We start from the raw sequence: 17741 nt of genomic DNA, 5'->3' as shown, positions 1-17741 counted from the left end.
CCATTGCTAACTTGGTCTTGCATCATTTGACTCCATTTGAGTATTGATGTAGGAGGGATGCATTCTCGAATCGGCATAAATGGTCTTCTAAGTTTGTTGACCTGCTATACTTACCAATCTTCAATGATCGAAAATTACCTGGCAAATCCTCTGCTAGTATGATATCTAAAAAAGGAGTATCATGACGAGTTCCATTCTTTCGCCTCGGCTCGATCGAGCTAGCGACTCTCACTTTTCTAGAAGTCCCATAGGTGGTTCATAGGCAGTTAATTCTAGGGACTACTCCTCTAGGAACATGGATACCTTGTCTTGATCCCCTAGTATTGGAGAGTTCAAGTGAGCTTATCACAGTAAGCATTCCTTGACTATGATGGACAGATTTTCTATTATCATTAGAGGAATCAATGTCTCTAGGGCCATTCGGTGGGCCCCTTCCTTCACAGGAAGACCTTTGATCTCAATGGATTCAACATACATCTTCCATCTCAATGTATTAACTCAAGCACCCACAGACGATACTAAAATAATCTAAGTTGAGATATGGGGTCTGGTTGACATTATATTCTCAAGCACCCACAGACGATGCTAAAATAATCTAAGTTGAGATATGGGGTCTGGTTGACATTATATTCTTCGCGAGTTTGTAGGGTTGTCAGGTAGAAATCCTATTAGGTTAGCTTATTATAAGGTCAGCTTACATTGGGTAGGCACCAATGAATCTCCGATGTTGGGAAGGGGGAGAGAAGGATGCTACAATAGATCTGCATGCACACATGTTAGAAGGGGTCCGAAGGGGCCCGAGGGGGACCTTGGTAAAATTCCTTTGATGCTCAAGTTAGATATCTCACAAAAGTTGGAGGAAATACGCGCTTAGAGTAGATTGTGTACCTCATTTTAACTAGAGGGTGACCTTTGTAAAGAGGGAGAAAGGTGGGGAGAATACCTACCTCACACTCCTCGCAGCACATTGTTGGTGCAAGTTGCACCAGAATCAAACCTGAGTTTTGATGTTGTCAAAGGTTCAAGTTAAGTCTTGTTGTGATCTAACAAGTTGACTAAGTGTGCAGGATGTTTACTCAATCGGGAAAGACCTAGTTGGAGGCTAGGTAGGAGAAATCTTAACAGATCGTGGAACCCAGGTGCAAGTCCAAGTGGATCGAGGGAACCAGATGCTTGGCGGTGTGATCGAGAGGTCTGGAGGACCGAAGATCAAAGGAAAAGTCCTGGGGAGCCGATCAAGGCTGAGTGAAAAGTCGAAACTAGATCTGGAGGATCTAAGTTTGGCAGGTAGGTTGAGGTAAATAACTGGAGGAGCGACAGTGAGGTCGAGTTCCCGAAGGGAACAACCTTAGTTTGTTGATCCAACTGAAGAAACTGGGAAGGTTTCAAAAGTTGAGATCAAGACAATCCTACTGTATTACATATTATTCATGCTTTATATTATTCTTCTAACATCTGTTTTGCAGGAGAATTTTGTCTAATACTGTTTTGCAGATCTGAGCTGATCGGTCGACCGAATAGTAGGATCGGTCGACCGAACCAAGCAGAATCAGCACAAAAATCAGGTCAGATCAGAACTGAGTCCAAGTCGAATCAAAGCCTGATCGATCGACCGAACCGTAAGATCGGTCGACCGAACCATAGTGACTCAGCACAGGACATATCATCAGCACTGATCAACAGCAAAGGAAATAAGTTAATCGGTCGATCGAACCTGGGGATCGGTCGACCGATCCAATCAGCATTTATTCAGCATTAAAGGATGATCTCGACAAAATCACGACGAACAGGGAAGGAAGTTGTTCGGTCGACCGAAAGGTATGATCAGTCGACCGAACCATTAAAGACCAGTAAATGCAAAAGATCAAGCCAGCTTCGAACTTCAGCCAGGAAGGAAGGGAGCGGGTTCGGTCGACCGAACAATGGGATCGGTCAACTGAACCTCTAGTACACCTATAAAAATAGGCTTAAGACAGAGGTCATACAGAACTTTCTGATCATCTTTAAGTCTTCTCTCTGCGTACGGATTGTGCTATAAGTCATCAACTCCGCAAGTCTACTCCGTCTGGAAGTACCGACCGAGCTTCAACCTACACACATAATTGTCGGTATATTTTCATATTGCACTTAATTTCAATAAGATAGTAGGATTGTTACTATCTTATTCTATTTGTACTTGTACGATCTGCTTCTCTCCGAGGATTTCGGAGAGAAGAGTTATAGTGATTTGCCCATCGGTGCGGTCAAGGACCGCGGGCCTTCGAGTAGGAGTCGAGTTAGGCTCCGAACGAAGTAAAAGAATGTGTCTCTTTGTCTAATTTCCACTGCTTAACTTTGAGTTTTAAAATACGAAAAGAATAGTTTTAAAAAGCGATATTCACCCCCCCCTCTCTATCGCAAGTTTTCGATCTATCACACATCCCCATGTCCTTGGATCGTGTCCCACTTGTTATCTTATGTTATCGAGTATAGAGAATTCTAGTTTCATAGGCTTGACTATGCAGGCCGACCCTTTAGCTAAGAAACCCATCTATAGTCTACTAAAAACTATGATGAACTAGATAACACCGAACCTGGTGTGATCGACCCTGTTCTATAGAAGTTTTCTATCAGCTGCTAGGGTAAATCAGGAAACGCTCACTACGGATGACCCAGAAGCTCAGTATCTCGTGGTTGCGACCCCATTTGGAGAAAAACAATTGCTACAAATATGTCATAGCTGGGGATCAAATCACCGATGCCTAGGTAACAACTTGACATCCTTCAGCTCCACCATAACCCCGAGGGTCATCTATAGTCTCCCAAGTCCCCATACTAACGGGTTTTACCAAGCTAGTATGAAGGCGACCCCTTATTGGGTTATCATTCATCTTCTATGTGGAGCCCTGGCTACTCCGTCCCTCATCACCAGTGAACAAAGAGATATAACGACCTATGGAGCAACATTTCAATATAAGGTGATCGAAACTCTCAAAGACTTTTGAAAGAGCTCAGTGGAAATAACCTAAAATGATTTTTTTAATGTTGTGAAGAAAAAGGCTTCAATAGCTTTAGGTTAAGGGTTGGCTTAAAAATATGCTAGTTCATATCCTTGCAGTTAGGTTGCCCATTGAACAAAGGAATATTTCAGATATAAAATATGAATAAAAAAGGATCTTTTGAACCCTATCATTTTTAGCTCTCGTGGATCAAATTGTGATGCTTGGTTGCAAGGACCAATTTAAGCGAGAGTCCAAATTGGATAGAGAGCTAGGGCAATAAATGAGTTAAGCTGAGCTAAGCTTTGTATTACCCAAACTTATTTGATAAGCCAACCAAGTCAAACTAAACCAAGGCTAAAATAAATGGTCATTGAAGCATTTGTTCAAGCTTATTTTAGTTCATTTAGATGCTATCAAGTTTTTAATTTAAACTTGTCTATATTTTTTATATTTTAAAGCTTATTTAGTTGGTTAGTAAGTTTAATATATAAATTTATTTGTTTATTTTGAGTTTTTTTATAAAAAAATTTATTTATCATATTAATAAGAGATTTGTTGATTAATATAATTTATAAATATTGTTTGTGAATATTATTCATTGTAGTAAAATATGATTATGCTCATCCTAGATGCCCTCCATAGCCTATCACCAAATTATGTGAAGGGAAGTAAATTACAGGATCAACTTATAGTCGACTGCTAAACAACTAAGGGGTGAGAGGAGTTTTTTCCTGAGGGTATGCACTCGTCGAAAATTAATCCCTATTCTATTATAGTAAATTTGTCACCCTCTAACTAACTGAGCACTCATGTGAGGACATATATCTTCTAAACATTTAATTATTTATGAATATTAATAAATTGAATAGACCTTCCAGTTTTTCAAATTGATCAGAACTTTCAACAATCTTAATATGATGATTTTTTGGTTGGCTTTTTCATCATCTTTTTTTTTGGTCTTGAATGACATTCCTAACTTTAGGATTTTCTTTGTGTGCATGTATGTATGTGCGCATCATGGATAATATAGTCCCCCCGAGAGGGGTGAAAGGGGGGGGGGGGGGGTAACATCCCATTTAAATGCCCGATTGTCCTCTCGTGAAAGCTTAGGTTTTTTCAAGACTAATTTGAAGCCCTCAACTAGCTATATGAATGTTCAAATTTGTTTATTTGATTTAATAATTTTTTAGAATTTAATTATTTAAAAAATAGAAATAAATTCATTAGTTTTTTTTACCAAATTATGTAGGTATTTAAATTACGTATCCTAATTTTAAAATTATTAAAATCATTTTTGTCCCAATTCTAATTAACTGCTACAATCGTAAAAAGTTGATTCATAAAAGCATCTCTAATGCAAGTTTTGTGAGAGGTTTATAAAATCAAAAAAAGCCTCAATAAAAAAGCTTGAGCTATTATAGAGGTGAGATTTGAGATTTGTAGTTAAAGAGCAATATTAAAAACTAAATATACTTTTTTCTCTTGAAGATGAAGCTCATAATTAATGATAAATTAGTGTTATATTGTGATTTGTGATTTGTAATATAGAGAGTTATATGATTTGTAATGTAAGGTCCATAAAAAAGTTGTAGAGAGGTTTTTTCATTATAAAAATAATAGTAGATTTTTTATTTTTAATATGGCATTGGTGTGACATATTAGGGGTTAAAAAAAAATCTCATTTAGAGATTTAATCATTAGAGATATCCTAAGTCAAATATTAATCAACTTCATAAACTTTAATTCATTTGAGTCAACATAGAACTGTTAGGATATCTTTAAATAGTTAGAATTCTAAATAATTTTTTTTTTTATAATTTCAATATATCATGTCAATAATATAAAGACTTATGGAATAATTTTATAATCTAAGGTCAATAATTTCAATATATCTTTAATGGTTATAATTTTAAATAAATTTTTTATAATCTAATTTATAGCATGTAATTTATTTTAACTTTCATATATATTATATCAATTTTGAAAAAAAAAGATTGATTTAAATATTCACTACTATCGTTAAATTACAAACTACAAATTTCACTTGATTCAAAATGTTTTATTTAGCTTTTTTATTTTATTTTTTTTATTTTATAAGTCTCTTGTACTCTTAACCTGCCGACATGCAATCGGATAAAAACAAAGAATTTCTTTTGCCGTCCGTCGGGACTTTTCAATTTATCGCGGTGTCCGATGAAAATCGGAGAAGTAATCGGTAGAAAATAATAAACACTGCGATGGTATAAAAATAGAGAAAAGAAAGAAAAGACGGAGACGGGATGAAATGGCGCCGCCGAGGGTGAGAGCCGGCGGCGAGACAGCGGTGTTCTTCGCGGCGACGCTGGCGATATGGGGCGTGTGGGTAGCCTTCGAAATGAGCGTCAACAGGAGGTCCGAGCTCGTGCTCGTCGTCGCCGGCTTCTTCTTCTTTCAGGCCGCGAACTGGGCCATGCGCTTGGCTGTCTCCCGCGACCCGCTCTTCGTCAACACCGCCGCCTCGCTTCTCCACTCCACCATCACCTCTGCCTCCGGTTTGTTTCTCTCTCTTTTCATAATAGCTTCCTGTAAAATTAGCGCTTGCTTTCGCCAATTGTTTTTTTTCTTTCTTTTTTTTGTTTCCCACATCGATTAATTGCCGAAACCCACCGCAGTTAAAATCTGTGTTGTAACCCTAAAAGAGGCACAAATTGATATCATCATCAGACAAACAATTTGTGGTTGGCAGGTGATTATTCATTAAAAATAATATATTTATCCGAAACTAGTTGACAATTTGTGGAGATGGGATTGCTTATTGGACCAGGACAAGCTAGCTAGCTTGTTACTATAGTGTTCTAGATTATATTGGAGACTCCCCTTTCCTCTTTTTTTTTAGAGCACTCTACTTGTTTCACATTTATCCATCTGGTATACAATTTACTTCATCAAGCTATGAGAAGTTTACTCTCCCATCTGATTTGCCCTGCTTCAGCCTATTGGGAGTTAGAAGTGATGTTGCAGGTTTGCAGCCAAATCATATATACAACATAGGCTTTCAAACTTTAAGTAGACATTTTCTGAAGTTGCTGATGAAGAATCAGATTGTGATAGTGCATCCAAATTAATTTGAATCAAGAGAATTATAATTTATTTTTTTTATTCTTTGGGGAAACAAGATATTACTTTATTTCAGTTTATGTGAGATTGGAACCAACACCACAATTCAAGTGAGAAAACACAAATATGGCCTAGAACAATCCACTACACGTGGCCTAGTTGTCCGATGATGATGACAACACATTAAAACCTTTTTTTTTATATAAATTTTTTTGCTACTTTGGCCTAGTCTTTAAGTCACTTTAAACTCAAGAAGTCTACTAGAGCTATGACAATGCTTAAACATGCACGAAGATGTTAGGACTCCCATCCCCGATCTTGGCAAAGAGTTTAAGTTAGCTCTGGCCTTTGTGGTTATCTGATGTGTGCGCTAAGTTATATATGGTCTACTAAATATATAGATTATGAGAGCTCGAAGGCTCAAGGTCCGTAAGACAAAGAAGGATAGCACATTTGATAGACTGCAGGACGAGGAGCATTAGAGCTTGGCAAGTCATTGAGGAGATCTCCGTAAGCAAATGTGAGAAAGATAGCTAAGGAGGAGCCACGGTCTCAGAGTATCCGAGGGATGCAAGTCGACGCTAGAAGGCCTCAAGACTTGAAGATACTCAAAATAAGATGAGTGGAGTGATCTATATACATGGGTCGAAGGGTAGACAAGTGACCAAGGTTTAAAATTTCGACTCGTGCCAATGTTTTAGTTCTATACCACAACGATACAATTTTGATATCGTGCCGTGCTGATACGATTTCAGTATTTTTTATTTATATATAGTAATTATTAGATAAATGTGTTTATTGTGTATAATTTAAAAATAAGTTAATTATTGATTTATATAAGTTCTCAATTATTAAACAACTTAATGTTAGAAAAAATAATTAAATATAGTTATCTTTAAAGAAAATTGACCTGTTAATAACTCGAATTAAAATTGATATATCATAATATGTTACCTTACTAATACTAAAATGAGTGATGTGAATAATCAGTATATAAATTAACACAAAAATATTATCTATAATCAAAATATAAATTAACACACAGATGCTACTTTATACATAATAATTATATAAATTAATTATTTATTCATTTGATTAATTATTAATTTAAATAATATATATTTAAAATAGTAAAAAAATATCATAATATCAATTAAACAGTAAAACAATAAAAAATACAAAATAATAAAAAAATTATCATAATATAAATATGATTTATTAAATTATCATAATTTAAAACAGTAAAAAGAATTTTCAGAATATCAATTAATAAAATTTATTAAAAAAATTTTAATTTTAAATATATTTATATATATTTTATTAGAATAATTTAACTAGGACTTATAAAAACCTATTCGAAATATAACTTAAATATTAATTAAATCCGTAGACCTAATTTTTGACTTCGTTAAACCACCCGGAACCGCGGGCATCACACGTGTTCGGTGGCGCCGGAGGTGTCTTGTGATGCTTCAGGCGACGCCGGAGGCGACGCCGGAGGCGTCTTGCGATGCCTCTGGGACATTGTGGTTTTGGGAAGAGTGGTCAAAGGCGTCCGGGATGCCTCCAAGACGTCTCCGGGACACCTTGGGCTCTTGTGATGCTTCAGGCGACGCTGGAGGCGTCTTACGATGCTTCAGGCGATGCCGGAGGTGTCTTGCGATGCCTCTGGGACATTGTGGTTTTGGGAAGAGTGGTCAAAGGCGTCCGGGATGCCTCCAAGACGTCTCCAGGACACCTTGGGCTTTTGCGAAGATGCCTCCAGGATGCCTTGGTCCCCCGACACTTCGGCGACGCTGGAGGCATTCGGCTATGCCTCCGTGACGCCTTCGTGACGCCTCCGGTACGCCTCCAGAGCATGTGTTGCAATTCCTTCTGTCGCGCGTGTCATGTGCTAGATTCCTTCTATCGCGTATGCGTGACGCATGTGATGATGCATGCGAAATTGTTGCACATGCTATGCCGTTGTCGCTCCCGTGTCGGAATGGTAAAAATCGATCGTTTCAGGCGGTACAGAACAATATTTCAATCTTGGCAAGCGACTTAAGCGGACTCGACCTTACAACTGGTCGAAGTCATGATATTAGTTGACTGATGGATAGATCTAGTTGACTAATGACCCTAGTATTTGAATACCCTAAGTTTAGGATAGTTTGGGGGTATTAGGGAATCAATCGACTGTTGAGTAAGGATGAGTCCACTATTCGGGTTGAGGAATCAACTAGATCAGTCGGTTGAATACAAATCAGTCGATTGATGCTACAATGACCAATTCAAATGGAGTCGACAGATGGAAAGATCAACGACACAATGTAATAAGACTTGAAGATCAGTCGATTCGTGTGCAACAAGGAGTTGGCTGATGGTCGCTAGATTAACTAGGGGAAGATAGATTTGAGTTGAAGGTTGTAAATAAGATTCGAGGGGCTGTGAGAAAGATAAGCTTCGCTTTGAAATACACACAATGCTCAGTGTTTTTCAAGCCTTCATTGTTATTGATTCCACTTATTTTCTTATTTATTTTTAGCTGATTGTAAAAAGTTTCTCCACCTTCAATTATTAATCGAATAGGAGAAAAATAGTTGACATCGTGTGCATATGCCTTGGACGTAAACTTGGGGCTTGTGAACCAAATAAATCGAAGGCGTTTCTTTGGCATTTGTTGTGTTTTAAATTTTCATTGTGCACTATTTTTTTTGTAGAACACTAGTACTGTAGGTGAATTGTGGTATTCACTCCTCTCTACCATGCCGACATCCCGATTCAACATGTGATATTAGAGCGGGTATGTTATTGAATGACTATAAGCCGATGAAGCATATGGCTGGAGAGTGATTTTAAATTCCAAAGCTCAAGAGAAATTTTGCATCATGGAAGTAGAAGATGACGCTCTACTTTAGACATTGATTTGGACACAACAATCATAATTGAAGAAGGTTGTAATCTTCTAGTTGATAAAAATGATAACTTGTTTCCTCTTTCCAAGTTAAAGCAAAAAGAAAAGTGATAGCCGACAACAAGGCCAAGCTAGCATTAGAATATGCAATACTAGATTTAGAGATGAGCAAAATTGGAAAATACGCAACAACAAATGAGCTATGGGAAAAAATCATTGACATGCATAAAAGATCAACAGAGGCAAAGATTGCACGGAGAGATCTGCTGTGATAAAAGCTCAACACTTCTCAATGTTGAAGTGGGAGCAAATCCTAGAATTGCACTCAAGGTATAAACAACTTATTTTTGAACTAACTAGTAAGGACAGCCCGGTGCACGAAGCTCCCACCATGTGGGGTCTCGAGGAAGGATCTATTGTACATAGCCTTACCCTGCTTTTTGTAAGAGCCTGTTTTCAAGATTTGAACCCATGTTCGTGAAAATTTGTCAAATAGGGATCTTATTCGAACAATGTTAAACATCCTACTGATAACTCAATATTTGAGCTCCTCGTCAATAGTTATTTGATCGCCCGAGATCTAAATGTAAGTAGTTTAGAATCATTAATTTCTGAATTAAACTTTTGCATGCTTCTAGGGATCCAGACAACGAAGGAAATAAGCTATTGAACATAAAAGCATAGCTCTGATTGGAAAAGAAAAAGAGCTAAAGAGGATGATGGTCATCTTTAGATTCTGAGAAGTTCACCATGGATGAAGATAGTGATGGAAATGCATGTTTGGTAAGTAAGGTAAGATGTAAATTTAAGAATAAATTTAAATTAAATGGGGAAGACTTGAAGGAATATCTAAAGAACAAAAAGAAGAAGGAAGAAAGAAGACGACCGTACATTGCTACAACAACTACAAGGAAGGACACATAAGAGACTCAAGTCCGAAATTGAGGAAAGAAAAGGAGAAGGAAACAAATCAATCCAAAAAGTCAAAGAAAAAACATCCCCATAAGAAAAACTTGAAAGCTACTTAGGACGATTTAAGTTCATCAGAGGAGGTAAACAAAACCTTATTAGCACTTCCAACCTTCTATAAGACTGACAAAGCATTCAAGGCAACAAATGATAGCTCGTCATCATAAGAAAGTGAAGAAGAGAAATCGGATCAAGGGGGAGATGATGTGGTAAGTGAGGTAAACTCTTTTTCTTTTGAATCTAAATTAGTAGATTTAGTAAATTCCTTGAATGAACAATTAGATAAATATGAAAAGAAAATTAAAATTTTAGAAATGGAAAATGCCATGGTAGAAGAAAAACTAAGCTCAGTAGTACCTTGTTATAAATTGCATGAAGAACTAGTGCTAGAGAATGACTCCCTAAGAAAACAAAGTGACTCTTTGAAAATAGCACTAGAAAAATTTACTATTAGATCACATTCATTAAATATGCTAATTGGCCGTCAAAGAGGAAATTTTTGTAAAAATTGCTTAAGAATTAAGGAATATAAGAAAGAAAAGACATGCTTTAGGCTATTAACTAGAGGACAAGGCAGTATAAGGACAGTTGCAAAGAAATGAATACCTAGATAGTACTTGGTTAATTTGATTGGATCCAATTGGGTACCAAAATCTCCACTTTGTCACTAGATCACCTCTAGGGTCAACCATATTGAAACATATGCTATAATCATGATATGGTTGTGATGTGATAAATCCTCAAGTGCACGGAATGTTAAGTAATAAAAAGATATTGATCCCACAAGAACTGGTGGTCAAGTACTAGCTTACTAAGTAAATACAGCTGTCTAGACTAATCATGGGGTTTAGAATGTCTAAGAACTGGAAATCTGGAAAAGCAGAGTGAAGAAGAGTGTGGAAGAGACAAGAAGAGAGAAAGAGAAGTAGAATGATCCAAGAGAATTTGATTGGTGAAGGCAATCCTAGGATTTCGTTTCACCACAATGGTCATGAACTCCTAATCTATGTTTGGTTTCCTATCCTCAATGGTGGTTTATGTAGGTAGACTATTCTATGGTATTCGATGTAAACATTTGGAACTACACCGGCATATTAATTCCAATTCGTTGTCTACTTTCAGAGTGACGACACTAAGAGATTGTTTTTCTAAGGAGACCTTGTCACGTGATTCCATAACCCCTTGTTATCTTCTCTTATTGTGTGGCAACAAATTAGAATAGCTCCATTAAGATCAATGACAACCTATTACTCCTCGTGGCATACCAGTATATTTTCGTAGTTGACTCTCCTCATCTCTGGTTTCTACGGGTCGGAGGATTGAGTTTTTCTTTCGATTTATCCCCGAATCCTCGTGGGATACGAATCTCGTGCTTTTGACATTGAGATTGTATTTACGCAGTAGATCCGGACTACAAACACACATATCATTGAATAGGAAACATTCAAACTCAATAGATTCAACAAAAAATGTTCATATATCAAAGGGCTATTCCCTTATCCTAGAATTAAGAATCTACTTCATAGAAATGAAGTTACAGCCCGAAATCAAAGTTCAAACGATTACAATCAAGATCTAATTCAGAAAAGAGAAAGAAATCTTAGTCTTGTTGCGTGAATGCATTTTTGGATGCTCCCGATCTGAATTCCCTGTGTTGATGGCGTCAAATCTCCTCTAGTTTGTCCTTCGAGGTCACCTTGGAGCCTTGGGCGACTCCAAGTCGGGATCCCCTCAAAACCCTAATAAATCTGCTAAAATAGTTGTTTCCCAAGCGCTCGGCATAGCCATGCTAGTGTTGGACATTGTGAGCTCCTCTAGACTTTCGGCATGGGCGTGCCGCCGGGCACGGGTGCCCGTGTCGGGCTTTGTGAATTCCTTTGAACTTTCGGCATGGGCCGTGTCGGCTGGCACGACCCCCGGTGCTTGGATCTGTGGTTCATCCTAGGAAGTCTTTTAGTACCATTTTTTTTTTTTTGCTTATTTTCACGCCCTATCAAAAGAAAAACACGAGAGCAATTCTCTAAACTAGGAAAATATTGAAATGAAGCATAAAGAGATGCAAATGTGAAATATATGCATATAAAAATGTGATAAGATATACATCAATACATGATAAAACCTATATGAAATATGTGCATCAAAATCCCTCGACCAATCCTTTGCTTGTCCTTAAGGAAACATCAATATCAAGAATGCATGTGAATACCTATCTCTCAAACTTTAATAAGTTCATTTAATCCTATCAGATAGTATCATCATTAAGCGAAGACATTCAATTAGTTTCACCAAGCCTAATGAAATAGTTTAAGTGCACAGTAGATAATTTGTTCATAAGATTTCAAGTTCCTCCCTAAGTCAAGTTGTCATTCCATTGTGTTCCTAAGGTTTCCAACGTTAGACACTTACCTACCATATGCGAGGTTCATCCCCTCTCCCTCAACACAAAGTTTCAAAGGTATGCTCGGTATTGAGAGAAATGCATAAGTATTTCCCTAGTAACCTAACCAGGTCTCAAAGGGACATCTTATCATTTCTACCTACTACAATTGTTTTTTATCCCATTATTACCATTCAAATTTTTTTCTCTTATATTTATTTATTTTTTTACTCAAATGTTTTATTGCATTTCGAATTTTCTTCCATTATTTTCCTTTTGCTATTTTTCCAAATGGGTTGACACAAATCGAGCATGATCCAGTAACAAAAATATTGGGAAAAAGTCACCTACAGTTACCATGGTACTAGTCCAACAAAATGAATCATAACTATGTTGTACTAAATTTACCTTTCGGAAACAAACTATAAGTGAAGTGTAATCGTTAACTATCAAGTAAACATATGGTGAAATAAAACCAACTCAACAACGCTTCTGCATAATTTTACTATAAGATAGAAAAATATGAATCACCAAAATTAAGAGAATGCATTCACATGGTTTCACCCAATGTTTGAAGTGCCGTTCCGTGCCGCCCGACACAGACGGTTTTTACCGTTCCGCCGGGCGGCCGAAACCGGCACGGGAGGCGTCCCCGTCTCGGCGGCGCCGGAGGAGACGAGGGACGCCTCCGGTGGCGTCCCGCGACACCTTCGGCACCAAAGCGTCGCGCGCGACGCCTTTGGCGGCGCCGAACGCTTCCGGCGACCCTTCCAGCGCCGCCGGAGGCGTCCGGCGACGCTTCCAGCTTCGCCGGACGCCCCCGCGAGATCGATAGCGCGCGGACGCGATCTCGCGTACGCTACTGCGTTTTTTTTTTTTTCTATTTTTAATAATTATTTATTTTATTTTATTAATTTAAACAATTCCTAAGGAGGATTCCTAAGGAGGATGGGTAGAGCATGTGTGATATTTCGAAGAGGCTTTTATAAACCTAGTTAAATTATCCTAATAAAATATATAAAAAATATATTTAAAATTAAAATAAATTAAATAAATTAATTAATATACTGAAAAAATAATATTTTAAATTTCAAAAATTTTTAAAAATATATAATAATTCTTATTTATATTCTAATATATTTTTATTATTTTAAATTTCATTTAAATTTTTTAAAAAATGTAAAAAAATTCTAAAAAATTCTAAAAAATTATATTTATATTCTGATTTTTTTAAAAATTTTTTTACTTGATATTTTTTACTATTTAAAATATATATTATTTAATTAATAATTAATTAAATGAATAAATAGTTAATTTATATAATTATTATTAATATAAAATAATATCTTGTATTAATTATTATTATTATTATTATTATAGATACTTCCATTTTAATTTAAATTATTGATATATCAATTCTATTTAAATAAAATTATTTTTAATTATTTTTTCTAACAATATTAAATTATTCAATAATTGAGAACTTATAATAAATCAATATATAACTTATTTTTATATACACAATAAACATATTTATCTTATCATTATTATAGATAAATAAAAAAATACCGAAACTATATCGGCACGGCACGATACGATACCGAAACCGTATCGTTTCGGCCTGAGACCGAAACCTCGGCACGGGTCGAAATTTTAAACCATGGTTTCACCAATACTAAACATATCAAAACATTGCTTAAAGGACAAAGCTTGCATGGGTGCTTCAATTCAAATCCAAAAGATCAACAAGAACTAAACATGAAACGAAATAAAACTAACAACTACCTCAAACCAAACAACTATCAGAAAAACATCTAAAATAGGCATTATCAAACAATATTTATAAAAGAAAAACTCACATTGAAAATGAAGCACTCCTCCATAAGATCAATCAACATGGAGGACAAGGGGGAAAATAAGGAAGGCGAGGTAAGCCGGTATTTTTATCGAAAAGATCAGAGCTGAGGCGACGATGCCATAGATACATATGTTCAATCTCAGAAGCTGTAACCTCCTCTACTCCCTAGTGGTCTTCTTCCCTTCTCCATTGCTACCGTTGACCATGCATGAATCCTCTCACATCTCCCCAGAACTACCTCAACTCTTGCACGAAGGTTGCCTCTTCTTACCTCAGCTTGAAAATACAATTCGGCTTCATCATAATGTGCTTCTGCCCACTAGAAATGACACGTGAGGCCTTCAAACCCACTACTCTAGTTTCCCCTTGTTCTATATATTCTCATAGCAACTTGTTCCATATGGATATTTTCAAGGTTAGAACGGAAGTCGGCAAAATCATACATAGAGGGCCCTGTAGGATGCTCAAAACGAGAAAAAAACGGTCCATCCGATTCAATGTTTACAGTGGGTGGCTCATTCCTAAATACCCATGGCTTATCCCTAAATATTGTTGTCTATAGGGAATCTCTCAATGTCGGGGTGAACTGTTGGTGCATGGGGCATCTCATAAGGAGATAAGTATGACTCTCTTGATCGAGGGATAGGTGAGACTTGTTCTAACCTCTAATTCTCAGGGTTGGTGATAGTGGTGTATTCAATATTGGGAAACTTAAAGGGTGCTTGATCTTTCCTTACTAAGCCAAAGGAATTTATATTGTGAACGATCATCCTAGCCGCTAGACAAGCTCCGATATTTACCCTCTACGATCTCCAACTCACTCAAGTCGTACTCAAGGCTTATAGCAATATGGGTAATAAACCTACCAACCATTCTAGTTCCAGAAGGGCTATTCCAACCTCGACCAAATGCCTAGTAAAGTGGGAACCAAAATCAATACCCACTCCATTCACCATACACCAAAGACATAAAAGTTCACTAAGTCTTGCTAGCCCTTCACTATCTCCTCTCTCAAAAATGGAATTAGCCATCACCCTATGGAGGTATCGAAATACAAGATTTTTAAGTTGCGAAGCTTTTGTCAGGGTTCATATACACTCTCCTAGTTAATTCCTTCCAAAAGGAGGTGGCATCAAACTCCCTAGGCATTCACTTCTCCCCTCCAATAGGAAGTCCAAAATAATAATTGAATTGTTTCAATGTCTAAATATAATCGTCATTAAACAATCGGAACGTGATTTTACCCTTCTCACACTGACTTCCAGTTAAAAACTTCAACTTCTACGGAATTTAAGAATTCAAGAGTTGTCCTAGTGTAATTGGCAGTGTAGCATGGACACTCTAAAAAATATTTTTTTGGAAGTGTCGGGCACGGACACAACATGCAAATATACATGTCGGACATTGCAAAAAACGTGTCATTGACTTTTTAAAGGTTTGACTAGTCAGATATGGTTAGGACATGGATGGGATATGTTTTCGAACACGTTTGGGCTCAATTGTAAAAAAGTTAAAATTTCGAGGGTAAAATTGAAAAAAAATTCTGAGGACAACTTATTACAATAACGACCAAGCCTTATCCCACTAGGTGAGGTTGGTTGTATGGATCCTTTTACGTCATTAAGCTCTATCTCTAACTATATCATCTATATTTAAATAAAATTTATCTTATTTTATCGTTGCTAGCCAAGATTTTTTTGGTCTTCCTCTTCCTTGTTTGATATGCGTATTTGTCATAGTTTCACATCGCCTTACTGGAGCATTTATTGGTCACCCATACCATCTTAAACTTGTCTCTCGGAGTTTTTCCTCAATAGATGCAACTCCGACTTTCTCTCTAATGCTCTCATTTCTGATTCTGTCTATTCTCGTATGTCCATACATCCACCTTAATATTCTCATCTCTACAACTCATCTTCTGCACATGTGCTCGAGTCATAGCCCAACATTCAGTTCCATATAACATAACGGGTCTAACTGTGATTTTGTAGAATTTTCCTTTAAGTTTTAGAGGTATCTCACAGTCACATAAAATACCTGACGTTTTCCTCCAGTTCAACCATCCTGCTTGAATTCTATGTATGACATCTCTCTTAATTCCTCCATCATTTTGTAAAAATGATCCTAAATATCTAAATTTCTCGGTTCCGGACAATTCGTCGTCTCCTATCTTAACAATTGTCTCATTATATCTAATATTGCTAAGCTTAAAGTCTATATATTCTGTGTTTATTCTACTAAGCCTAAAACCTTTCCCTTTTAGTGTTTCCTGCCAAGATTCTAGTTTAGCATTTACTCTTTCACGTGTTTCATCTACCAAATTAATATTATCTGCAAACAACATGTATTACGATACTGTATCTTAAATATGTGCAGTGAGTTCGTTCATAATTAGTGTAAAAAGATAGAGACTTAGAGCTGATATGTAACTCTATCTTTATTGGAAATGTTTTAGTTACTCTACTTGAAGTCTTTATTCTAATCGTTACATGTTCGTACATATCCTTAATTAGTTCAATATATGTTACGCTAACATCTCTTTTTTCTAGAATTCTCCGTATAATTTTTCTGGGACTCTATCATAAACTTTTTTTAAGTCAATGAATACCCTGTGCAGATCTTGTTTTTGCTCCCGATATTTTTCAATTAATTGTTTAAGGAGATGTATAGCTTCTATTTTTGATCTTCTAGGCATGAATCTAAATTGATTTTCGGTTATTGTGGTCTCTTTCTTTAATCTTTTTTCTATTACTTTGACTCATTAGTTTAATATCCCTATAGTTTGCACAATTGTGTATGTCTCTCTTGTTCTTATATAAGGGAATTAGAGTACTTATCATCCATTGATCAGATATTTTTTTCGTTTTCAATATCATGTTAAATAATTTTATAAGACATTTAATGCCTTGTTTCCCTAGGTACTTCCATACCTCTATCGAAATATCATCTGGTTTAATGGCGTTTCTATTGTGCATACATTGATCATACATTTAGCTTGTTCTACTTCTGAAGTTTGAACTCTACGATAAAAATTAAAATTTTTATACTGATCTACTTAAATTACCTAAATTAACTTGATCACTTAAACCTTCATTAAAAAGTTGATGAAAATACCTCTTTCACCACTCTTTTATTTCTCCATCGTTTACTAGTATCTTATTATATTCATCTTTAATACATTTTATTTGGATAAGATCTATTGTCTTAATTTCTCTTACTTTAGCTATTCTATAAATGTCTCTTTCCTCTTCTTTTGTATCCAATTTTTGATATAATCGTTCAAAAGTTTTATTTTTTGCTTCATTCACTACTCTCTTAGCTTCTTTCTTGGTTATTGTATATTTTTTTAGATTTTCCTCATTCTTATAAATATATAATTCCTTATAAGCTATTTGTTTTTCCTTTACTTTCTCTTGTAACTTTTTCATTCCACCACCAAGATTCTTTATTTAGTGGTGCATGTCCTTTTGACTCATCGAGTACACTCTTTACTACTATTTTCAACTTTGAAACCATCTTATCCCATGTTGTATTAGAATCACCGTATATTTCACCTAATGCTTG

At 36.2% G+C, this 17741-nt stretch overlaps 1 protein-coding gene across 1 annotated transcript in view; it reads left to right on the top strand.

The window, feature by feature from the left end:
- The first annotated feature begins 5135 nt into the window (after positions 1-5135).
- The window catches only part of LOC122031842 (TLC domain-containing protein 2-like), a 43775-nt gene continuing 31169 nt past the window's right edge, over positions 5136-17741 (top strand). The window contains exon 1 of the mRNA XM_042591023.1: positions 5136-5512. Coding sequence (XP_042446957.1) covers positions 5266-5512 — 247 coding nt within the window. The 5' untranslated portion in view covers positions 5136-5265. The remainder of the gene's footprint in view (positions 5513-17741) is intronic.

Source organism: Zingiber officinale, chromosome 11A (assembly GCF_018446385.1).
Source record: "Zingiber officinale cultivar Zhangliang chromosome 11A, Zo_v1.1, whole genome shotgun sequence".
Classification (NCBI taxonomy): Eukaryota; Viridiplantae; Streptophyta; class Magnoliopsida; order Zingiberales; family Zingiberaceae; genus Zingiber; species Zingiber officinale.
The sequence above is the reverse complement of the archived record's forward strand: the minus strand, read 5'-3'. Positions and strand labels throughout refer to the sequence as shown.